General features: G+C 33.0%; 1 protein-coding gene across 3 annotated transcripts in view; it reads right to left on the bottom strand.

The window, feature by feature from the left end:
- Positions 1–26326, bottom strand: part of LOC114330751 (cGMP-dependent protein kinase, isozyme 2 forms cD4/T1/T3A/T3B) — a 1273893-nt gene that overhangs the window by 503060 nt on the left and 744507 nt on the right. For all 3 annotated transcript variants that reach the window (XM_050655748.1, XM_050655750.1, XM_050655749.1), the window contains one exon: positions 5061–5227. In XM_050655748.1, coding sequence (XP_050511705.1) covers positions 5061–5227 — 167 coding nt within the window. The remainder of the gene's footprint in view (positions 1–5060; positions 5228–26326) is intronic.

Genomic DNA, 26326 nt, shown 5'->3' with positions numbered 1-26326 from the left:
TAATTAAAAATCGTAAATTTGGGTCAAAAATTATTAACTTTTTAAGAATTCCCATAGGAGCCCATGTTAAAACTTAACTTTGACCCTTAATAGTAATTAAACGGCACGGTAAAACAATTTTTAAAAAATCAAGTCTTAGTTTTTTGAAGTAAACTATAACATACTAAAATTTCATGCAAATCCTTAATTCTTTGCCGAAGGTGTAGAACGTCGTTAATAATCCAGAGTCAAAAATGCTTAAAAGTTAAAGACAAAAAAGTTATGCGATAAAGTAATAGTTGCCCTACCCAAAACGGACGTCTATGACCGGTACTAGAAATTTGCAATGGATGGAATCGATTTATCTCTGGAAGATAAATAAGCATATCAATTTTAGTTTTTCTTAATAGAAGCGTTCCGGAGGTATTTGAGAAAAACTAATTACCAGACGCCATCTTCAAATAGCTCTAGCTCCCTTAGGAAGCATTTTCGGATTAAGTAAATTGGGTTAAAATGTCTTAAAATTATATGAGGAATCTCCTGTATTTGTTTGTCGGTAGAGTTTCTGGACACCCTGTATAATGGGTGGATAGAGTCACGAATGTTGAGGTGTTGAGAAGAATAGGAAAAGATAACGAGGTTTTAAATACAATTAAAGTTAGAAATATCTGGGGCATGTCATGAGGTGCGAGAATAATACAAGGAAGAACACAGGGTAGAAGGAATCGTGGAAAAAGACACATCTCCTGGTTAAATAATTTGAGAGCTTGTTTTAACTGTACTTCTATTGATCTCGTTATAGAGCAGCGGTATCGAAAGTACGAATTGCCATGGTTGTTGCCAACCTTCTTAGAGGAGATGAATGGCTTAAATGAACACTTTGACTCTTTCACGAAAACATCCAACATGAAAACATGTGACAACTATTATAGAATTATGTGAGTCATCTATAAAATAATTCACAGTGGGTCTGCCAAAAATGTGCTGCACATGTATCATTCCGGTTCTATCTATCACGGTATCATCCGCGAGGATGAATCGGGTTTACGTCTTAGCGTAGTAAAAAAAACAATTTATAAAAAATAACAATAAAAAAATTAATAAAAAAAAACAAATTAACAATATAAAAAAAATGCAAAAAAAATACAAAAAAAAAATAAAAATTTACAAAAAAAAATGAACAACCAAAACAGAGTATTATTTAGATAATAATTGTAGATAATAATGTTAGTTTGTTATGTATTTAGAGTTAGAAATACAGAAAAAATTCCTCTGATTGAAAAATCAAATTTGTTTGTTTTTAAAATAACAAAATGTCTGGCTAATTGGCTCGGCCAAGGCCATCAAATTCACTCAAAAAAAAAAAATCTAAAAGGTGCAAGGACGGTACTGTGATGTTTGTATAATACTAATTATGTTTTCTAAACTACCAACAGGCATTCGACAGATTAAAGAATAAAAAACTCATATCGAGAATGAAAAAATTCATCATCAATATCAGATATATAGACGATTTTACGTTAATGCAATGACTACGGTTCTATCTCTTGGAGCAATATCATTATGTAATTACAACAAAATCTAAAATATAAGGTTTAAAAAATTATGTTATGTTTATATGGGATTAGCCACAGTTAGGTTGTAATGACACTTACACATTTTACTTAAAAATATTTAACGTTTCGAAGAAATTAAAAATAATAATTTGTTGATAAGGTGTGTACAACCGCCTATTGTTGTTTGTTATTATTGAGACTATTTCTCATAGTTATGCCTATCCAAGTCAACAAAAATTGTACTTTGCCTACGATTGTTTTAGGCAACAGCCAGCTATGGATGGAAAGATATGAGGGTGGATGTTTTTATGCTGTTTGATACATAAAACTATGATTATTCTGTGTATTTTGTATTATCGGCACAATCCGGCAACTCTGTAAGTTGTGAAGTCAGTCACATATAAATCAAGGCCGGGGCCGATGGCAGATCTCATCTCTCCTAACCTGACTGTTTGTATCGTTTGTATTGAATTCAATAAACCTGAGAAAGTGCAATAACCCTTTTACTTATTTAAGAGAACATGGTGGCAGCTGGTGCACTTTTCCAGATTAACTTTATATTTCAAGTGAAGAGAGAGAAAAATGATTAGTGAAGTTTAACTTTTCCACGTGTAGTGTCTAGGTTATGTAGGTTGTGTTGAAATCATACACAAAGCAAAATGGCAATGGCAAAAAGATTTAGACGTTAGTAGCGGCTCAACAACAATTAACATGCCTGTTCCGGTAAATCCACCGGAGAAATTTACGTTTTCACAACGAAATATGTGGCCCCAGTGGCGCAAGAGATTCCAGCGTTTCATGAGCGTGTCGGGGCGCGTATTTCCGTTTACGTGTCCATTTCAAGACATTGCGGTTTTGAAACGGACACCGAAACGGTGATACATATCTAGTTCCAAAAAGGTGTTGATTTGAAAGCGCCAACCCCCGAAATGTGCACGGGTTTGTACCGAAACATGTGGCGTTGTAATTCTACAAATAGGTGCATAGAACTAATAGGTCTATTATCATTTGCCGTCTAATTTGTCGCAACTAAAAACTCCATCGAATATTATATCATTTATTTGTGAAAATAATATTATAAGAAGATCTCGAAAAATCCGTGTAGCTACAAGCCTACATCGATCGCTCGACGCAAAGATAGAGGCTTACCTTTTAGTGGAAGAATTCAATCAGCAGACCTACAAAAGCAGAATCCCGAAAAAGAAAACATAATATTTCATTAGACATTAAAAACAATGAATCTGTTGCAAGAAACTTTAATACTATTGTTATAATGTACGTTTGTAAAAAAAATTACTTTCAAATAAATGTACCTATTTGTGTTTCATACTACATACTTCAAACATTTTTACACCATTAGGTATAACAAACCGACTCCTTACTACCAATACCTCCTATATACCAATTTTATGCAAAATGCTATATTTACATAAAAAATTATGATTTTTCCCTCGATATCTAGCCTTCCTATTGTATGTTGCTTAGAATTAATCATGAACTTGGTGTTCTTAACGTTCATTCGTAGTTCATATTGTATACTGACTTGATGTAATATATTTAGGTACTAATCGTTGCAGTACTTTTAAACTGTCTGCAAAAATAGCGGTGTCGTCTGCGAATCTTATGTTTTTCAAGATTTTTCCGTTTATTGATATACCCTGTTCTTTCTCTGATATTGCTTCATTAAAAATAGCTAAATATATGTTTGCTGAACAATCATTGTTTAGCTGAAACTAAAATATGTTTTTAATATAACACTTTTAGTACCTACATATATTGTTGTGCATTACTACAAAATGTATACGTATCGTAATAGTTTATTTTGACAGGATATTTTGGCACTACTTTGAGTTTTTTGAACAGTTATTAAGAAAAAAAGAAGGTAACTTTGGTAACAAAAAACAAAATTGTTTTATTTCCACAGATCCAATGAATGATAATTTGTTATTCTGCAGATAGGCGCTATTTGTGATAAACAGTTCAAATAAAATAAAATAATGTTACAACTTAACACGTATTTGTGATAATTTTACGCGCGAATTTCTTTTACAAACCAGTGCGCATTTCAAAATTAAACGTCTTGAAATGGACACGCATTTGAAAGCAGATATGCTCCGCCGTTTACGTGCCGATTTCAAAACTACCCAGTCTTGAAATGAACACGGAAACGTAAATACGCTGTCGGGGCAAGATCAGAAGCCGGAGAAAGACAAAATCGACATTCTTATGTATATAATGGGAGATGAGTCCGGAGAAATCGTTCTACAGTTTCCGAAAATTCCAAATACTTATTCAGAGATGTTACACGAGTTTTGAAAATTACTTTATTCCGTGTTGTATCGTAATATTCGAACGGTTTAAGTTTAACTCACGAATTCAACAACCAGGAGAAGTTATAGAAAATAGAACACTTTATTACCAGCACCCTTAAGGAAGAGCTAATTAGGGATCGCATAGTGGTAGGAATGTTGGATACAAAAACTAGCGAACGTTTGCAACTACAAGGTACTCTGATTTTGAAAGATTGTATTATTGCTGCAAAACAAGCAGAAATGCAGGCAAATCAGACTCGGAAATTGCGTAATGAAAACCGTTATCATCCAACTCAAGAAGTAGCAAAAGTGGGTGTCCAAAATAGAGAACGAGGCAATGTCACCGGATCGTTTCAGAAGGCAGACAACATCAGAATAAAGAATTTCCAGGGAGACACGTGTATGTTTTGTGGTCAGCAGTCTCACTCAAGGGAGGTATGTCCTGCTAGAAGATTTCAGTGTAATAAGTGCAAAAAATTAGGTCATTGGGCATCAGTTTGTTTATCTGGTAAAGGTCAAAGGGAAGATAAGGTAAGTACTGTAGAAACTGATAATTTTATGATAAATTCAGAGGATAATAATTTTAGTTTTGTCGGTTCTGTTTATATTAATAATATTGAGGTTCCAGAGCGACTGATTTCTATACTTGTGTTTGAGCTGCGGACAAAATTTGAATTTTTAATTGACACTGGAGCAGATGTTTCATGTTTGTGTTAAATTCAATAAACCTGAGAAAGTGCAAGAACCCTTTTACTTATTTAACAGAACATATTTGTGCAATATGCCTATGTTATGTGATTCAATGTTTGGGAGTGTTAGAGTTTTTGGGGAAAAAATTGTAAGTTAAGTTTTATGCATTGTGTGTTGCATATGTGTAGTGTCATATCTTTCCAGACATAGCTGGCTGTTGCCTACAACCATAATAGACAAAGAACATTTTTGTTGACATATAACATAGCCTCAATTATAGCAACACTTGGCGGTTGTACGCCATGTACGCACCTTATTACCAAACTATTGGTCTTAATTTCTTTTGATAACGATTTCCGGAATGGAAATCCATACGTTAAGTAATTTTAGGTACAATATTTAGTTGTCATTACAACCTAACTGTGGGTAATCCCACATAAACATAACATTTATCTCAAGTACGTAACAAGTCAACAGTTTGAGAACCCTTTTAAAAAATATTATATTATTTTTAATTACTTACCTTCTAAAACATACACTATGCTACCGACGTCTCCCTCCTGAATAATGATATCATTAGCCTTATATTCTTCTGGGTACATACAGTCCACTATCTCTCTGATTTGAGTTATCTCCAAATTCTTCATAAAATCATTATCCAAAATTGCCGACTTGATAAGTTCCCGAGAACTGAAAAGAAAAGATAAAATTAGTATAAAACGTTTTAAAATGAATGTTTTGTGTGGGATTCAATATTATGTATTTAGATTCATAGATATCCGACCCCATATAATGTATTTATTGAAGCTGTTCGTACGTTTAATACAAAATTCCAAGCCTCGTTTGTTTTATGTTTGATAATATTTTTAGTTTTAAAATGAAGCAGAGTTTACAATAAATTATATGATTTGTTTTTAAAATATGTATCTTTAAAAACCGTGAAAAAAAAAACACATTTGCAGTGGCTTTTGGCTTTATAGGACTGTGTCTATGACTATGAATGAAAACATTTCGCGCTTTTATTATAAGGTGACAAACCGCAGTAAAGAAACGATCGTCTATCGACAACATCTGTATTCCGAATTTTTTAGGCAGTACTTAGACATTTAAAAATCTGAGCAACGAGTAGCAGACCAATATCAGGTAATAAGACACAATCTTATCCCAGAGACTAGACGCGATACAATCAAAAAGCGAAGTCGAACAGGAAATACATAACCAAGAAGTAATGTCCAAGTCCTAATGAAATACATTAACAGATTCATGAGATAACCATAGAAACTCTACCTTATAACATAGGCGTAACCAGGGGAGGGGGCTTGGGTGTTATAACCCCCCCCCCTACCCACCCATTGAGATGTACTTAGAGCTCTATACGCTTAACACTATACCCGCCAGAGACCTTCCAGTAGTTGTAACCCCCCTCCCCCCACTTAGGGTCACCTTGGTTACGCCGTTGCCTCATCATAACACACGCATCAAGACAACAATGAGTTGCACGTTAGCTTGGTAAGCGAAATGGCACGTGCCGTACAGGAGTTCAACGGAACAAACCCATCTAAGCAAACAGCCGCGCCCAAGAATAAACTCTTGTAAGAAACTAGGTGGGCTTTTATAATTGTGTACACTGAAGTCCTACCCTTCTATGACGTAGAAGTTCACATATTAAAATATTTACATATCGTTAGATTAGAATGACAGGGTTCCAACTAACAAAATCGCATATTTGGAGGTATTAGTGTGAAAAGGTTCCAACTGATCTTGTTTATCTTTTGATCTGACAACAGCGCTGTCTAACAACTTAATTCTGACTTATTACAATGCCAAGGTTCCATCTGTGAACATAAATAAAACAAAACTAGAATGACATGGTTTCAGGTGACACATGAAACCTTGTCACTCAACCAATAATTAAGATTTGCATGTATTCGTTTGACAATGTTCCAACTGCAACAGCTGTTCATGTTCACTGTCTAGTATTGAGGTTATGTTTTTATTGTTGTTTATAACAATGACGGAACTAAATGAGTTGGGACGACTTTATTACTGAGTTATTAAGTGAGGATGAAGAATTAGAGGACTCTGGTGATTCTTTCCCCATCATCAGAAAGTTTAAGCGATGAAAATGAAGAAATTACTGACAGGTAAGCTAACCTATATTTTTTATCGTTGAAACCTTTACTTCGTGGAATCTAGTCATTTTTATGAAATCAAATTACAAATAACGTTAAAAATTCCATAATTTATTATTTAAATCCACATGTTTCAAAACATTAAAGTTTTATCGCTTTAGTTTAGTTTTTTCAAATAGCCTACTTTTCAAAAGTTCTATTGCACATAATGAATTTTTAAACTTCCATTTGGAGAGTAAATAGACTTATGGTATTTCAAATGATTCATTTGAGGTTTTTAAACTAGTATATAGTCATAGTCATACTATTTTAGCAGCTAATTCTAGTGGTATTTTGCAGGCGACCTAGAAATAAAGCCGAGAAGCGTGTTCCTGCAGATATTTCAACAACGGCAACCAAATCAAAACCAGCGTTGATGCCCATTGATCTCCCATCAACTTCAACCGCTGGCGCTCACCAAACTACTTCAAATGATGAGGTCCATTTGCCTATAAATCCGGTTGGGGAAGAAGTTATTATTGATCAGGTAACAAACACTAAACCTCCTCCTGTTAAGAGAAGAAAAAGGGATGTTTCTTCTTGGAAAAGCCAGAAACGTTATATCAGCCATCAAAAAGGGGAATCTTATGTGAGTCGTAGAGGAGTTGTAGTGCCCGCTAAAGAAGTTAAAAGTTTGAAGGACTGTTTATATGACTATAAATTTAAATGTGGGGTATCTATTAGTGAAAATGAAAGACAAGCTTTGTTTAAGGCGTTTTATGGCATGAATCAAAATGGAAAACATCAATATATCTTGAGTACAACCACAAAACATCAGACAGAAACACCTAAAGATAGGAACAGAGAATCATACAAAAAATTCACTTTTAGGTACTTCTTTAATGTTGGTAACCAAAAGGTACAAGTCTGCAAAAATTTTACTTAGGAACACTAAGCATCTCACAAAAACCTGTCTATACGGTTCATAATAACAAAGATGAGGTCACCAATACACCCAAGCCGGATGGCAGGGGCAAAAGTGCCCAAAGTTCAAGACGCCTCAATGAAGAAATAAAAGAACCTGTGAGAAATCACATAAAATGTTTTCCCAATGTTGAGTCTCATTACTGTAGGGCCACAACACAAAGAAAGTATCTGGATTCAAACCTCAATTTAGCTAAAATGTACAAACTTAACACAGAAAAGTGTAGGGAGAAAAATGTTGTGCCTGTTAAGCTAAGTATGTATCGACGTATTTCATCCTCTTAAGTATTAAACTTTCAGTTGGTCCCATTCTTCCAAGTTTCAGTTTTAGAATTCACACAATCCCTGCATTTGATCTATTTCAAAACCTCTTTTTTGGAAGAGAATGCAGTGACCGTAATCTTGAGGTTTGCTGTATCGGCGTCCAAGAAAGGAAGAGTGACACAAAAAAGCAAACAAAGAGAAGCCGAAGAAAACGCACCAATCTGGAAATTGATAAAACCCAAACACCTAGTGAACTCCAAGGCAACACTCTCAGCGGAAAAAATAAAGGATATCAAGTCAATGTTAAAGTTTATGCCCTTGCAAGACAAAGCGTTCTACACCACATTATTAAAACTGTGAAAATGTTGACATAGGTCAAAAACACTTAGGGCCGGTTGTTCGAACGCTAATCAGAAATGATGATTATCAAATATTTAATTACTGTCACAACTGTCAATATCAACTTTGATTGGGTTGCTGAAAACATAATTATTGATTACAATTATGAAATTAGTTAATCAATTATGTTAATAATTGTTATGTTAATTGATTAACTAATCTCATAATTATAATCAATTATGTTTTCAGCAACCCAACCAAAGTTGACATTGACAGTTGTGACAGTAATTAAATATTTGATAGTGATCATTGTTGATTAGCGTTCGAACAACCGGCCCTTACTGTACCTTTCTTTAAAATAAAGTCATAGTAATTGAAATTTATACCAGTGTAATTATTTCAGAATCCTACTAACTATACCTATGGATCAGACTAAATAAATCATTTACTTTGGTATGAGAAGGTTCCACCTACCACATAGAACCTTGTCACACATAAAATGTCAAGTTTAAAAAGTGACAAGGTTCCAACTGTAAACAAAAAAAATTCTAAATTTCTTACTAAGGAGCATTTTTTTTCTTTTTTACCAGCCAAAACCTTTTTATGTATATAACTAAGAAGTGTGTACACAAAAATCAAACAATATATCAAAAACACTTGTGTGGTGTCAAGGTTAAACTTTGGGGACTGTTTTCTCAAAACTAGGTTGTGGTTAGTTGGAACCCTGTCATTCTAGCCTAACGATATGTTGATCTACTGTGCAGCACAGCACACAATGTACATATTGTACTGATGTCAGTATGCACTTTGGACAAGACAAGTGCCGTGTTCTCCATACCGTCAGAGGAAAGGTTCAACCCGGAGGATGTGATGTGCAAGATGGCCAAAACATATAGAGTCAATGGCTGAAAATGATATGTACAAATATCTCAGAGTAACGCAAGCCGAAAAATTGGCCATAAACAAATGAAAACCGAACTACTTCCGAGTTCATACGAAGGATAAGACAACTAAATCGGTCATATCTAGAAAAATGTGTTTAAGGCATTAAATACGTACGCTTGTTCCGCGCTTAGCGGAAATTTCATTTCATTTGAAGATGACTTTGGATACAAGTGACCAACTGGATAAACAGGTTGTTAAGTTAAGAACCTATTTTCACACGCTGTTTACGCAGTGGAACCCCGCTTAAACTAAGGAAACAAGAAATGCGCATAGACCACCTTTCTAAATGCGCACCTGGGTGAGTAAACCTCTACATGGGCTACATTTCAATGAGATTAACCAATTATATATCGACAATACAGCGTCCAACTATTGGTTGATATTGGGAAAGATGTTTCCCGAGATAGAGGGTTTCCTACTTGCCATTAAGGATCAGGTTCTTCGAACCAAAAATTACGTGAAATTATTGTCAAAGACCGTCAAGTCCAAAACGATATAGATGGCAAGTCTAAAAACCAACCAATTTCTTACCGGAGACTGCCAGGCGTTTGCCACTACTGATCATAAATACAGTCATGACACAGTAGGAGAGATTGTTTACCAGAAATTGGCCAACAAAATGGAACTTCTCCAAACCGACCATCTCCCTTATTGTTAATACATCCCTGACAGAATGCTTAAAAACGACAATTAAGGCTGATTGATTAATGTTAGCATGGGGCGTGCACGATACGTGGCGTGGAACAATAGAAAGCGCACGTCTCTACACGTCCCCGGTGCCGCCCCGTTCCGTTGTATGATAAATTAGAGAAATGCTTTTCATATCGGTCGATTCTTCAACGTGGCCCGTAAGGCAGTCATGCCGTCCTAACATAAATCAACCTTTACAAGCTATACTGGGACCACACTATACTCAGACTCGCCAGTAGTACACAATAGACCGGATCTCATCATACCCGTGTTGAGCTGCCCCCCCCCACTTGCAAAAATTAAAAAACACATAGCCCTGATTTATGAGCTTTCATATTCGGCAAATTAAAAAATTTGAGCTCGTTCCACTGAGCAGGAATTTAATATTTTAGTGGGGGGCTGAGTAAGCCCCCCCAGTCCCCCACTACTTAAAAATAGGAATATTGAATCGATTTTTGCAGCAGAATTATTTTGATTTAACTTAAGAGAAAAATTTAAAATATATCGTATCGCGGATATAATTCCTATAGCTTATAAACTAATAAACTATTGAATCAGGTGCATTTTGATTATTGAGCTCCAACCCCTTCGCAAGAAAATCACCCCATCTTCCCGGCTTAAGAGAGAGTTGTACTTAAAATGCATTAAATTAATTATTTGGTCTACATTATCATTTAATAATTTATGACCTCCCAAATTATGCGCATTTAGATAAGTAAATTGCAATTTATTTTGTGTAGTGTAGTCACTGAAGGTAAAAGTCAACCATTACCTTCACTTTGGCTGAACCTTCATCGATTTTCACGAAAATTGGCCAGTGGTTAGAGGATACCTCAAGAAACAAAGGTGACATGGTGTTATCTTACACCTTTACCCTGAGAGTGGATACCGCCCTTTCTCGGGGGTGAAAATTATTTTATTAAAAATAACTGCACAAATCAATAAAAGGACAAATTATAAGCAACATTTGTTATATAAAGTTATTAAAATAAGTCAATACTTTTTAAGTTATTAAAGATCAAAGATTTTAATTATTCGTGAAAAAAACGCATGTTTTGAAGCGGTTTTCCGTAAATCACTGAAAAACTTTAAGTGTTTACAAAAAAGTTAATAGTAGTTTAATTCGTATAGCTTATATTCTAAAAATAAACTCTTAAATCACGCGCATTTCGATTATTGAGCTACAACCCCTTCGCATGAAAACCATCCCATATTCCCGGCTTAAGAGAGAGAGTTGTACTTAAAATGAATTAAATTAATTATTTGGCGACTACATATCGTTTAATAATTTATGAGCTCGCAAAATATACGCATCTCAATTATTGAATTGCAATTTTCTTTCTATAGTGCAGTCACTGAAGGTAAAAATCAACTATGTCCTTCGATTTCGGTTAACCTCCATTCATTTTCACGAAAATTGGTGAGCGGATAGAGGATACCTCAAGAAATGTAGACCAAATAATTAATTTAATGCATTTTAAGTATAACTCTCTCTTAAGCCGGGAAGATGGGGTGGTTTTCTTGCGAAGGGGTTGGAGCTCAATAATAGAAATGCATGTGATTTAATAGTTTATTTTTAGAATATACAAGCTATAGGAATTATATCCGCGATACGATATATTTTAAGTTTTCTCAGCATTTTTCTCTGAAGTTAAATAAATTGAAGGGTTGTTTGCGGGTGAAGGGGATGAGCTCAAAAATCGAAACTAAATCATTTCAAGAGCTCATAAATAGCTTGTAATTCGGCCGCAAAAATCGATTCAATAATCCAATTTTTAAGTAGTGGAGGGGGCTGACTCAGCCCCCCACTAAAATATTAAATTCCTGCTCAGTGCAACGAGCTCAACATTTTTAATTTTCGGAATAGGAAAGCTCATAAATAGCGCACAAATCAGGGCTATTTGTTTTTAATTTTTGCAAGGGGGGGGGTGCAGCTCAACACGGGTGGATCTCATACTAGTTAATGAACTTAATAGGCCAACAACACTAATGGATAAGGAGATAACAACGACCTGCGTGTTAAATACAATGAAAAGATCGCCAAGTATAGAAATCAAATACAAATAAGGAGACAATGGAAAATGGAAAGTACTCAGACAATACCTATTATTTTATCTATTACTGATGTCTATTACTACTATTTTTTGATCTATTACGAGCTTTTGACTGCTTAGACATAACATTTATTCGCAATAAATTATATAATGTTGGTTGTAGAGGGATATTTCTAGAATGGTTAATAAATTTCTTAAGTGACAGAAACCACAAATGTGAGACACGAAATCAACATTCGCGGTATAAAAAAATAAAATAGTTTTAAAAACTCTTTTTTAACTACTAAGCAGTTAAAAATTGAAGGTTTTTCCAGCAGGAAATGTTAGCAATTCTTAGAATATGTTACGGATATTTAGCCACAAAGGTAATAAAAATTAGAATTTAAATTTCCTTACAGTAGTAGTTTTTGTATTTTGTGTGCTTTTCGCAAGAATGAGCTTTACAGCAGTAAAATTTTCGACATTAAAGATTTGCTATCAACAGAACAAATTACAATTCCTAATGCAAAACTAGTGTTTTTCCGAAAGCAAAAGTTAGTTTAAGGGGTTAGGCGCAAAATATTGGTCCAATGCTATTCAAATGCATTATTTTTTTTTCGAATCCTGAAAAAACTAATAAGTAATTTTGAAAAATTTAAACAGAGAATGAAAGATTACAATTATAACCGAGGGCCGAAAGTCCCTTAGAATAAACAAAAAGTTTGTTTTAAATGAAATATTTGAAATTATAATTCGCACTAAATTTTCTCTTTTTTTTTTCAGCAATGTAACTTATTAAAATAAACATTGCAGAAGTTTTCAGAGACTTTCGGTACTCGATAATAATGTAATATTTCATTCTGCGTTTAAATTTTTCAAAAATACTTATTAGTTTAATCAGGATTCGAAAAAAATGACTGCATTTAAATAGCATTGGACCAAGATTTTGCGCCTACCCCCTTAAATTGTGCGATATTTATTATATTATATACATAAATATTGGGCTCTAAATGCTACCTGTTGATCGCTACTGTTGCCTCTTAAGTTTCCGCCAAAGTGAATAAAATGACAAAAATTAAATATGTTATTGAATTATTTTATAAATTGTTTATGTATTTATTAATACAAATGATAATAATAGTTATTTATGTATTAAGAGCGAAAACTGATACATTATTGCTTGAGAGTAAGAGTTAGTGCTCGACGCGTAGCGGAGAGCGCACTTAATAAAATGAAACTATTTTTAAATCATTAACTTTTTTGTAACTATTTTATATCTGTCATTATAATGTCATAACATTAACTTTTATATCTTTCAGTTTAAATGTTCAATGTGTTTGTATTGTATGGTTGTACGGTTGCTACCAACTATGCTACCAACGACGAGCGTAAAATCAAAACTTTACGCGCTAGAGAAGCGATACTCAACCTTTTTCTTTTCTGGGCCACATAGTAGCCATTGCAACAGCTTGCGGGCCGCAATAAAGGTAAGTAGTATACAGTGTGTTTCATTGGGAAACGGGAATACTTAAATGGTGAATAGAGGTTAATGAGGCGGTTCTAGACATACTGAATTTATTGCCCCACCGATTTTTATAACCGAGTTAAAGTGTGTTTTACCAATTTTGCCCATTTTTTCTGGATCCATAACTTTAGAACCACTTTGTATATTTTTTTGAGATTTGGTACACATATGTCACATTTAGAACCCAAACCACCCAACTACTAATCACAAGAAAAATCCAGACCCGGATTAAACATAAATATAAATTCATTGCGACCTTGAAACAACATCCTGTGTATTGAAATTTTCAATACCCGTTTACACTTTTGAAAAGAGCACAAAAAACTAATTTTAATGGTTCGCTTCTATTTTTTGTGCAGAAAATTTAATGACTTTAATTTTGAAATAATGTCAGAATTTTTAAGAACTCGATACTCGAACTTTCAAAACAAAAATTTTGATATAATTTCAAAATTAATGTCATTAAATTGTCTGCGCAAAAAATTGAAGCGAGCAATTAAACTTAGTTTTTGTGCGCTTTTCGAATGTGCTAACGAATTTTGAAAATTTCAATATACAGGATGTTGTATTAAAGTCACAATTATTTAAAAAAAATTTTGTTAATCCGAACCTGAATTTTTCTTGTGATTACTAAATGAGTCGTTGCAATGTAGTAAATAAGTATTGAATATTTTTAAAATAGATATTTTTTCGCTAACTTTAATAATTTATTAGTAAAAGTTAATATTGCCTGCTTTTTAACCAGATTTCTTAAAAATTTCAATATAATTTCAAAATTAAAGTCATTGAATTGTCTGCCTCACGCACAAACACGCCTCAAACACATCGGCACACTATCAAATAATTTGAAAAACACGTGAAATTTAACAAATAATTTGATCGTTTACAGGGCCCTTTAGTCAGCCTTCGGGCCGCATAAAAAACGCTAGAGGGCCGCGGGCCGCAGGTTGAGTATCACTGGCTAGAGTGATAAAGTGACGGTACTCCGTAAAAGTCAACTTTTCGTTGCCATTGATAAGCGAAAAAGTCTTCTTTATCAAGTGATTGTAGAAAAAAGAATTTATTAAGCTACTTTAAATGTAGCTGTAATTCTGCACCAAAATTTTAAAGCAAAACTTACATTTGATACTCTATTTATTTGATAACGTCAAATTTTATTATATAACACAGCTCATAGAAGCAGTAGCCACTTTCTGTCATTTGCTGTTGCGTTTAGTAAATTTCCGACTTATTGATGACTCAACTGTAATAAGAAGATATAAAGAACCACCCACACATCTCTTCCTATTCTGAGCTACGGACCTTTGTATTCTGATATGTATTGTCATTTTTAATGCGACAAATTAAACGTATTTTGTAGACTATATCTTCATTCCAACATTTTATAAAACGATCGTTGGCTAATATTTGCAACGTGGAGTCTTTTAAAATATTGAAGATATAACGACTGCTTTCAATAGACATAAAATTGACGTCGACCTTTGTACGCAAACAAGACATTTTTCTTTCTTCAAGATGTCAATTATCAGCGTAAAAAGCAAATACCGCAATGTACACTATCAATTTACTTCAATTATGAAAAAAGTGAGGTGTAGTGTTGTTTGTCTCCATAATAGAGGCTGAGCCTTACCGTGACCTGAATGTTACTATTGTCATAGAATCATAATATTGCGAATGTAAATAGGATAATAATAAAAACAAACATGTATTCTGATTCTTTGCTGTTTTTATCACCAATTAAGGTTGTTGTCGGTAAATATATGGAAAAAATTTTACATCAACTGTCGGTTTTATCGTAACAAAATAGAATAAATTGAAATGTTCCTTTTATGTAACGCCACATATAGTGCGGCCGATATGTGAAACAATTGCACATTTAATGATACAAGCATATAATTTGGACCACATATACTACACATATAAAGGTTCAAATTTAGATATGAGGCCATCTCAGATTTTGCCATTTACAAAAATGGCGGGCATTCAAAATGGAGGCTATACATATGTGTTTAATAGTACCATAACTCTTGAAGGAAAAGTCCGATTTCAACCAAATTTGGTATATGGGTTCTTCTTTTGATTTACAAGATGGATGTGGTGAACCAGAAGAATCGGTTTACCAAAGTTTTGTTTTTACAAATGTTCAAATTTAGATATGAGGCCATCTCAGATTTTGCCATTTACAAAAATGACGGGCATTCAAAATGGAGGCTATACATATGTTTTTAATAGTACCATAACTCTTGAAGGAAAAGTCCGATTTCAACCAAGTTTGGTATATGGGTTCTTCTTTTGATTTACAAGATGGATGTGGTGAACCAGAAGAATCGGTTTACCAGAAGTTTTGTTTTTACTGGTTGATTATGTAAAAATATGTTTTTTTTCAATTTTTTCCTCCGTATATATTAATTTTTCAAATAGGTAATACCGCAATTAAAATAAGCGTAAAAATATTTTGTAGAAAATATTTTGAACTTTTTAGTTATGTTAATTACCATTTAATAAATGCATAACGTATCTTCACATGTACCTATGTGTGGCAGATTCGTGCAAATATTATAAGACTTATTGTGCATTTATTGGTAGAAGCATATAATTTGGACCACATATACTACACACATGAAGATCCAAATTTAGATATAAGGTCATCTCAGATTTTACCTTTTACAAAAATGGCGGGCATTCAAAATTGCGACTATAATATGTGACTAATAGCACGATAACTTTTGAACGAAAAGTCTGATTTCAAACTAATTTGGTGTATATGTTCTTTTTTTGACGTGTAAGACCAAGGTCTTGAACCGGAAGAATCGATTTACCAGAAGTTGTGTTTTTCCTAATTTTTATGTAAAAACATGTTGTTTTTTTACCAAGTCTTTCATCCTGTATATATTAATTTTTTAAAAAGGTAATACCGGCGTTGAAAAGAGCGTAAAAATATTTTTTAGGGAATATTTTGGACTCTTTAGTTATGTTAATTACCAATTAATAAAGGCATAACGTTACATGTACCTATGAACCTATGTGCGTCAGATTCGTGCAAATAATATAAGAATTATTGTGCATTTAATGGTAAAAGCATATAATTTGGACCACACACACTACATAAAGATTCAAATTTAGATATGAGGCCATCTCAGATTTTTTCTTTACAAAAATGGAGGGCATTCAAAATGAATCTGCCGCACATAGGTACATGTGAATATATGTTATGCATTTATTAAATGGTAATTAACATAACTACAAAGTTTAAAATCAAAATCTTCCCTACAAAATATTTTTACACTCTTTTCAATGGCGGTATTACCTTTTTGAAAAATTAATATATAAAGGGTGAAAGAATTGAAAAAAAAACTACATATTTTCACATAAAAAACAGTAAAAACACAACTTCTGGTAAACCGATTCTTCTGGTTCAAGACCTCGATTTTATTCATCAAAAAAAGAACCTTGATGCCAAATTTGGCTGAAATCGGACTTTCCGTTCAAAAGTTATCGTGCTATTAGTCACATATGTATCGCTGCCATTTTGAATGCTCGCCATTTTTGTAAAAGGCAAAATCTGAGATGGCCTCATATCTATATTTGAACTTTTGTATGTGTAGTATATGTGGTCCAGATTATATGCTTCTACCGTTAAATGCACAATAATTCTTATAATATTTGCACGAATCTGCCATACATAGGTACATGTGAAGATACGTTATGCATTTATTAAATGGTAATTAACATAACTAAAAAATTCAAAATATTTCCTAAAAAATGTTCTTACGCTCTTTTCAATGGTGGTATTACCATTTTGAAAAATTAATATACAGGGTGGTTCATCTTATTCGCCTCGGTCTCTGTACGGAAAACCACTTGATATTTTAAAAAAATTTCTTCACAGAAATATACAGGGCCTTTAATACTACAACCTAAAAATAATGTGAATTATACAGGGTGTTCCAAAAAAGAGTGGTATATCAAAGTTATATTTTTTCTTATGGAATGCCCTATATCTGATGACATTATTGAATTGACCTTAAAAAATAAGCTATACTTTCATAAGGGTTCCCTATACCTAAATACAGGGTGTTTTGATTTATTTCGATTTTTATAAAAATGTAAGGTTTTAGAAAAAAATAAATATCTACGAATCTAAGAAGCAATAACAAATTCTTTCTTGGATCTTAATAATAGACTATTTAGCATACTTAAACAGATGCTTATTGCAACAAAATTTCTTACAGGGTGGTCAAAATATGAGATTGTTCTATTAACAAATTCAAGCTGTAATAACTTACTTATTTTAAATGGAACACCCTGTATCTTATTAGTCTATCGCGTAGAAAATTTACTTAGCTTTCAATTTCTATTAGGGTTTCCTATACCTATCTTTTTACAGGGTGGTCAAAATATTAGATTGTTCTATTAACAAATTCAAGCTGTAATAACTTACTTATTTTAAATGGAACACCCTGTATCTTACTAGTCTATCGAGTAGAAAATTTACTTAGCTTTCAATTCTTATTAGGGTTTCCCATACCTATCTAGCTTCATTTTTTAAATATTTAAAAATTTCCTAATTTGTAAGCTTTAAAAATTAGAATTAAGTACCTATGTCGTGGTTATGTACAACACATCACCAACACCGGCAATATACTTAAATATCTTAGTCAAGGTAGTTTCATTAATAAAATTCACATTTTTATCATTTAATCACACAGAGTGTTCTTATTTTAAATGACATACCCGATATTCTATTTTTTATAATGGAAGATATTTAAAATCTCTTCAATTCCATGTTAACATTCTCAATACACATGTTATTCTGTAAATATAAATTCCCATGTTATTCTGTAAATACCCATTTTTACATATTTTTGTACAATAGGCTCGTTTTCGTCAAAGTAGCCATTGCATTTAATTGTTTGTAATTGCGATTTAAAGATTCAAACAAAAAGTGGCGTTCTTAAATTTACTTAATAACCGTTGGGTTAAGATATGGAAAATACTTATACGGAATGAAATATAATTTAAATATCTTCCAGAATACGGCATCTAATATAGGGTATGCAGTTTAAAATAAACATATTATTCAATTTCACATGTAGGCCAAAATCAACTACTAAAATAATACAACACTCTGTGTGATTACATGATAACAATGAAAATTTTATTATTAATGACAGTATCTTGTCTAAGTATATTGCCGGTGTTGGTGATGTGTTGTACATAAACACGACATAGGTACTTATGTAATTCTAATTTTAAAGCTTACAAATTAGGAAATCTTTAAATATTTAAAAAATGAAGGGAGATAGGTATAGGAAACCCTAATAAGAATTGAAAGCTAAGTAAACTTTCTACTCGATAGACTAGTAAGCTACAGGGTGTTCCATTTAAAATAAGTAAGTTATTACAGCTTGAATTTGTTAATAGAACAATCTAATATTCTGACCACCCTGTAAAAAGATAGGTATAGGAAACCCTAATAGAAAATGAAAGCTAAGTAAATTTTCTACGTGATAGACTAGTAAGATATAGAGTGTTCCATTTAAAATAAGTAAGTTATTACAGCTTGAATTTGTTAATAGAACAATCTTATATTTTGACCACCCTGTAAGAAATTTTGTTGCAATAAGGATCTGTTTAAGTATGCTAAATAGTCTATTATTAAGGTCCAAGAAAGAATTTGTTATTGCTTCTTAGATTCGTAGATATTTATTTTTTTCTAAAACCTTACATTTTTATAAAAATCGAAATAAATCAAAACACCCTGTATTTAGGTATAGGGAACCCTTATGAAAGTATAGATTATTTTTTAAGGTCAATTCAATAATGTCATCAGATATAGGGCATTCCATAAGAAAAAATATAACTTTGATATACCACTCTTTTTTGGAACACCCTGTATAATTCACATTATTTTTAGGTTGTAGTATTAAAGGCCCTGTATAATTCTGTGAAGAAATTTTTTTAAAATATCAAGTGGTTTTCCGTACAGAGACCGAGGCGAATAAGATGAACCACCCTGTATACAGGGTGAAGAAATTGAAAATAAATTATTTACATAATATAAAATAGTTTTACATAAAGAACCAGGAAAAACACAACTTCTGGTAAACCGATTCTTCCAGTTCACGACAACGATCTTGTAAAGCACAAAAAGAACCTATGTACCAAATTTGGTTTAAATCGGACGTTTCATTCAAAAGATATCGTGCTATTAGTCACATATGTATAGTCGCCCATTTTGAATGGCCGCCATTTTTGTAAAAGGCCAAATCTGAGATGGCCTCATATCTAAATTTCAACCTTTATATGTGAAGTATATGTGGACCAAATTATATGCTTGTATCATTAAATGTGCAATTCTTATAATATTTGCACGAATCTGCCGCACTAATACAGTTAGTTCAATTTGTAAAGTTTAAAGTAAAATTTCTTTTCTTTTCTAGGTTGTGCATAAATTGTGTTTTTTTCATATACATACACGAACTCGATAAGATTCCACTACGAGGTTGCTTGTAAGTATTATGTAACCTGGATTGTAAGTATTATATATGTATAATTATATAACCTGTATTGTTCTTCCAAGATTTGGGGTAGCAGAAACCTTGACAGGACATCTCGTAACGCGACAGTTCGTATCCCCACCAATGGTAATGGCGACACTTCGTAACATCAAGAGTTTGTAACTATAGTCGGAAAAATGCAAGAATACCCATGAACGATCACATCAATCACTTACATATTTTGTATTTGCTGTCCTTTTTTAAAACAAACGTTTGTTATTTATAGAAAAAGACAGCAAATACAAAATAAGTGATTAATGTGATCGTTCATGGGTATTCTTTCATTTTTCCGACTGTATTCGTCACGTAACGTCAAAATGTAATTATTCCGTTTATTTTTGTTAACGTGGAAACCAACTTTTATTAAAGTTGCAATTGAAATTAATATTATCAACTTACCTAACCACCATAAGGATAAACATTGTGTAGAGAAATATATTTTGAAAATTGTGTCTTAATATAAATATATATATATATATATATATATATATATATATATATATATATATATATATATATATATATATATATATATATATATATATAACAAAGGAGCACTCGTAAGTGTAGGGTTTTATCGGTCAAGTGGGTGAAAAAAGAGACAAAGAATTCAGCTACTTCATCTATTTATTGAAGACGTTTCGTCTACTGCTCAGTAGACATCATCAGTTCATCTACAAAAAGAGTGGTATAAGAGGCAACATCCAAAAGAGAGGTAAACAAGCACTAGCGTTACCTTAAAAAGACATGTAGCAAACGATAAGATGTACATAGTAAAAAAACCTTATCCATGAACCAACGTAATGTAAAAGTATATAACATTTAAGTGTATAGTTAATATTTAAAAAACTTTAGTACAGCCAAAGACAAGACCATGTGGTAACAGTCATATATAAAAAACAAGTGGAAAAAAGCCGGCTTGCTTTTTTTGAAGTCAAGAATGAACCAAGAAAAAACCAGATTCACTTCCAAAAACTTAGTAGTATTTAAGCATACTTCATTTTAACTTTAGGTAACATCATTAAATGAGTAGAATGCTAATATGCAACTTTAAAAATTTAAGGTCAAATAAATTTTTAAAGTTGCATATTAGCATTCTACTCATTTAATGATGTTACCTAAAGTTAAAATGAAGTATGCTTAAATACTACTAAGTTTTTGGAAGTGAATCTGGTTTTTTCTTGGTTCATTCTTGACTTCAAAAAAAGCAAGCCGGCTTTTTTCCACTTGTTTTTTATATATGACTGTTACCACATGGTCTTGTCTTTGGCTGTACTAAAGTTTTTTAAATATTAACTATACACTTAAATGTTATATACTTTTACATTACGTTGGTTCATGGATAAGGTTTTTTTACTATGTACATCTTATCGTTTGCTACATGTCTTTTTAAGGTAACGCTAGTGCTTGTTTACCTCTCTTTTGGATGTTGTCTCTTATACCACTCTTTTTGTAGATGAACTGATGATGTCTACTGAGCAGTAGACGAAACGTCTTCAATAAATAGATGAAGTAGCTGAATTCTTTGTCTCTTTTTTCACCCACTTGACCGATAAAACCCTACACTTACGAGTGCTCCTTTGTTATATTGGAATTGACGGTCGTACTCCTTTATGATATATATATATATATATATATATATATATATATATATAAATATATATAATCTACCTGTAACAATAGTTTTACTACGTTAAAATGAGTTAAAATTCAGAATAAAAAATTTAAAATTTATTATTTAATTGCCATATTTACAAAAATAGGTAGGTATATGCAAAAATATCTGTGAAATATATTTAAAAAGAAGTGGTCTTAAAAAAGTATTACTTCTTTTAGTGTTCGAAAGTATACAAAATACATTCAGTGCATATATTCAGTAATGTTAAATTTACTAAAAAGACCTAAAGGTTCGCGTTACGAATTATACCGTTATGAATAGTTATAGTTACAAACTGTAGGTGTTACGAAGTGTCGCCGTTACGAGATGTCATGGAACCAGCAGAAACACTTTTAGCATTTCATTGATGATCCAGTAGGTTTCCATTGTTTTGACAAATTATCTATCTTTGGAAAGCTGAAGTATTTTATTATTGTACCTTTTGTACTTTGATTACAGTTTTTGCAATTATATATGGCACAATTCGACATTGTAAGTTTATGCCAGACCTACACGATACCAAAAAGAATACCAAAACAATAATAAATTGGATATCAACACGTTCAATAATCTCTTATAATTAAAAGTAACAAAATATATTCTCGGCTCCGTAAAACTATCACGTGTAAAGAATTTCACAAATGCAAGTAAAAATACATCTCTGCAAGTCAAGTGGCAAGTGTATGGGTCCTCGAAGCTGACGTGGTGCGCGAAACGGACGGAATTAGGCGCCAATATAGGCATACCATCTGTCTGTACGTGTATCGTGCTGTTAAGTAATTTGAGCACCTAGAATTTTATGCGACAATTGTTAAATTTCAAGTATCTATCAACGCAAACATTTCCAGGAATCAACTTTACAACTATTTATGAAAAGAGAAGAAGAAGAAAATGTATGATGGAAAAATGTGGTGAGCAACTTGGATAGTCCATAGCGGCCAGCTGCAGCTTTTGAATTGAGTAGAGAGCTGTGGAAGAGTTTGCTATGGAACTCTAAGGACCTCATTGCCTTCTTGATGTATGAATAGAAAAAAAAGTTGTAACTGGCTAATTGACAACCAAATCTATGCCATAAAACAAAAAAAAAACTTTACAACATATAGAACAATAGGTACTTTAAAATTTAGAAACAATGTACAGTCTACTGTCTTACTCTACAGAAGTTATATAGAGAGGAACAACAAATGACGTTGAAACTTCTTCTTCTTAACGTGCCCTATCAAGTCCCCTTGACGTTGGCGATTAACATGGCGAAACTGTCTCTGTCTCGAGCTATTCTAAATAGGTGTTCTGCTTTCTTTATTCCTGTCCACTCCCGGATATTCTTCAACCAAGAGGCCTGCTTTCTACCAATTCCTCTGCGTCCTTCTATTTTACCCATCATAATAAGTTGAAGAATATTATACCGGTCTCCCCTTACTACGTGTCCAAAATAGGCCATCTTTCTATATTTGATGTTATCAAGCAGCTCGCGGGTAGCATTTGCTCTCTTAAGGACTGCCACATTTGTCAGCATAGCCGTCCATGGTATTTTTAGAATACGTCTGTGCAGCCACATTTCAAAGGCCTCCAAACGGTTAATGGGGGATATTTTTAATGTCCATGCTTCGACACCATACAAGAGGACTGACCAAATGTAGCATTTAATCATGCGCTTTCGAAGTTGAAGTTGCAAGGTATCATTACAGAAGAATGACCTCATTTTTAAAAATGTCGTGCGGGCTATCTCGATTCTACATTTTATCTCTTTATCTGGATCTACTTGTTCAGTAATATGGCAACCAAGATATTTAAAACTGGGTACTCTTTGAATCATATGACCATCAACATATAACCGTGAATCTTGATGGGCCAAACGGCTAAATACCATGTGCTTTGTTTTTGAACAGTTTATATTTAGGCCAAACTCTCTTCCCACTCTGTCAATGGCATTTAAAAGGTGTTGTAATCCATTCATATCATCACTTAAAATAACTGTATCGTCTGCATATCTGATTGTATTTATCAGAATTCCATTAACCTTCACACCCCATTCCAAATTATGCAGCGCTTCCTTAAATATTCTATCTGAATACAAATTGAACAACAGTGGGGACAGTATACAACCCTGTCTGACGCCTCTTTGTATTTTGCACATTTCTGTTGATTTTCCATTTATGCAAGCTGTCGCTGTTTGACGCCAGTATAATTTTTCTATGATTCGTACATCTTGACTATCAACTCCTTTATCCTTTAGTATTTTAATTAATTTGTGATGTTGTACTCGATCAAAGGCCTTCTCATAGTCAATAAATACAGCAAAGACGTCTTTCCTTTGATCTCGGTATTTCTGCAATAACACATTTAGTGCAAAGAGTGCGTCCCGGGTTCCCAGTCCATTTCTGAAGCCAAATTGTGTTTCATCCTGGTCTTCTTCACATTTATCTCTGATTCTACTGTGGATGATACGTAGAAAGATTTTCAAGGTGTGGCTCATGAGGCTTATCATTCTATAGTCGCTACAGTTTTTCGGACGTTGTTTTTTGGTAGGGTTATGAATTCGGACTTTAACCAATCTTCAGGTATATCACCAGTCGAATAAACATCATTGAAAAGTTTAACTAGTATTCCAATGTTTTCCTCATTTATGAGCTTCAACATTTCTGTAGGTATGTTGTCGGGACCAACGGCTTTCTTGTTTTTTGCCAATTTTATAGCATGTTGTATTTCTGATTTTAGTATTTCTGGTCCTTCACCTTCATCTAAAATGTCCAGTTCTTCGGGTCTATCATCATTATACAGTTCATTTATATAATTATACCAGGTAGTTCGGATTTCGTGTTCGTCTATTATCATTTTTCCCGACGAATCGGTTATAGTATGTGGAGTTTTCTTATAAAAAAGACCAGCTACTTCTCTAACTTTTTTAAACATATTAAACGTATCATGTTTTTCATTCAACTTTTCTAATTCCTTGCATTTATCCTCCATCCATTTTTCTTTAGCTACCTTTATTTTTTGTTTAATTAGTTTTTGTTTTTCTTTGTATTCTGTTTTGTTATCTTTCAGTTTTCTTCTCTGCTCCATCAATTCCAGGATTTCATCAGTCATCCATTGTTGTTTTTTGTGCCTCTGCATCGTTGTCGTATATTTTTCCATTACTTTCCAGGTAAGATCTTTAAACGTGTTCCATATTTTTGAAACTACAAACAGCAAAAATTACCAGAAACGAAGTTCATATAAGCAACACTTGAAAAACTATAGAACAAAAAAGCTCAAAGGTAAAGGTGGTAGGTATACCAAACGTATTGTTGCAATATGGTGGAACGACAATGGCGAATCAATTTGCAACAGTAATTAACAAGATTATAGATACAATAAAAAAAAAGAGAGTAAACGCGGACCCGGAGAAGAAGACACTCATGGCTTCAAAACTTACGCCAATGGTTTAGACTAACATCGATCGAGTTATTCAGAAACGCCGCAAATAAAATTTAAATTGCTATGATGATAGTCAACGTCCGCAACGGACAAGACACATGCAGAAAAAGATAGACACAATAAAATACCAGAAGAATGGAGGACAAGCGAGCCAATCTCATTAGTAATAAAAATAAAAAGGGGGCTAATAAACAACTAAAAACCTACAGAGGCATCAATTTTTTAAATACCTACTATCCTGAAAATGACAACTAAAATTTTGCAAGAACGAATATATCAGTTTCCTTACGGAAAAGTCGTGTACAGATGCAATATTCGTCATAAAACAGATTACAGAGAAAGCATTAGACTACAATAGATACGCATTCCTATGTTTGATAGATTTGAAGAAGCCATTTGGCAGAGTACAACTTTGTCTTATTTATCTTAAAAGTAACTTACTGAATCATGAATCTATGCATAGAATCTACAAAACAATTATATTAGACCAGTGGTCACATATGGATGTGAAACGTGGACTCTCTCATCCACTGAACTGAGAATTTGAACGCAAAATACTAAGAAAGATGGAAGCCCCAAGGAAATAGAACAAGAGGAATGCCCCGTAAAGGGTAGACGACGCGCGACGTAGAGGAAGATCTTAAAGCCATGAACATGAGACAGTGGCGAAGGAAAGTATCCGACAGGGTAGAATGCAAGAACACTGTTAAGCATGTCAAGACGCTCAAAGGGTTGTAGCCAGTAGCGGATCCAGGGGGACAAGGGAAGATGGGGGCGATCGGCCCTCTTTCAAACCAAGTGATTTAATTTTATTTTAATTATATTATAATAGTATACAGGGTGAGTCATGAGGAACTGTACATACTCCTACCTCGTATAGAGGCCCCTATGGGGAATAATAACAAATGACCATTAAAAAGTGTCTGGCTCCCATTGTTTAATAATATACAGGGCGAGTTTCGCATTTTGACAGAAATTTATATTCGTCATAATTTTTGAACGGTCAGATCGATGTGTCTCTTATTTTTGGTCAATCGTTACACTATTACCACCTAATCAACTGATTTATTCAAACTAGAAAAAAATCAGGTCCGGCTTTATAAAATTAGTTCGTTTGGGTCTTAGAAAAAATTTCACCCTGTATACGCTTTTTGAAAACTCTAATATTAATTTTACAAATTAGACAAATAGGCAATTAAAATGGCATATTTATTTTTTCCCCACACAATTATTTAATTTTTTATTAAAAAATCAAATTTGT

The sequence above is a fragment of the Diabrotica virgifera genome, chromosome 7, assembly GCF_917563875.1.
Source record: "Diabrotica virgifera virgifera chromosome 7, PGI_DIABVI_V3a".
Lineage (NCBI taxonomy): Eukaryota > Metazoa > Arthropoda > Insecta > Coleoptera > Chrysomelidae > Diabrotica > Diabrotica virgifera.
Note: the sequence above shows the minus strand (reverse complement) of the source record. Positions and strands in the feature narration are given on the sequence as shown.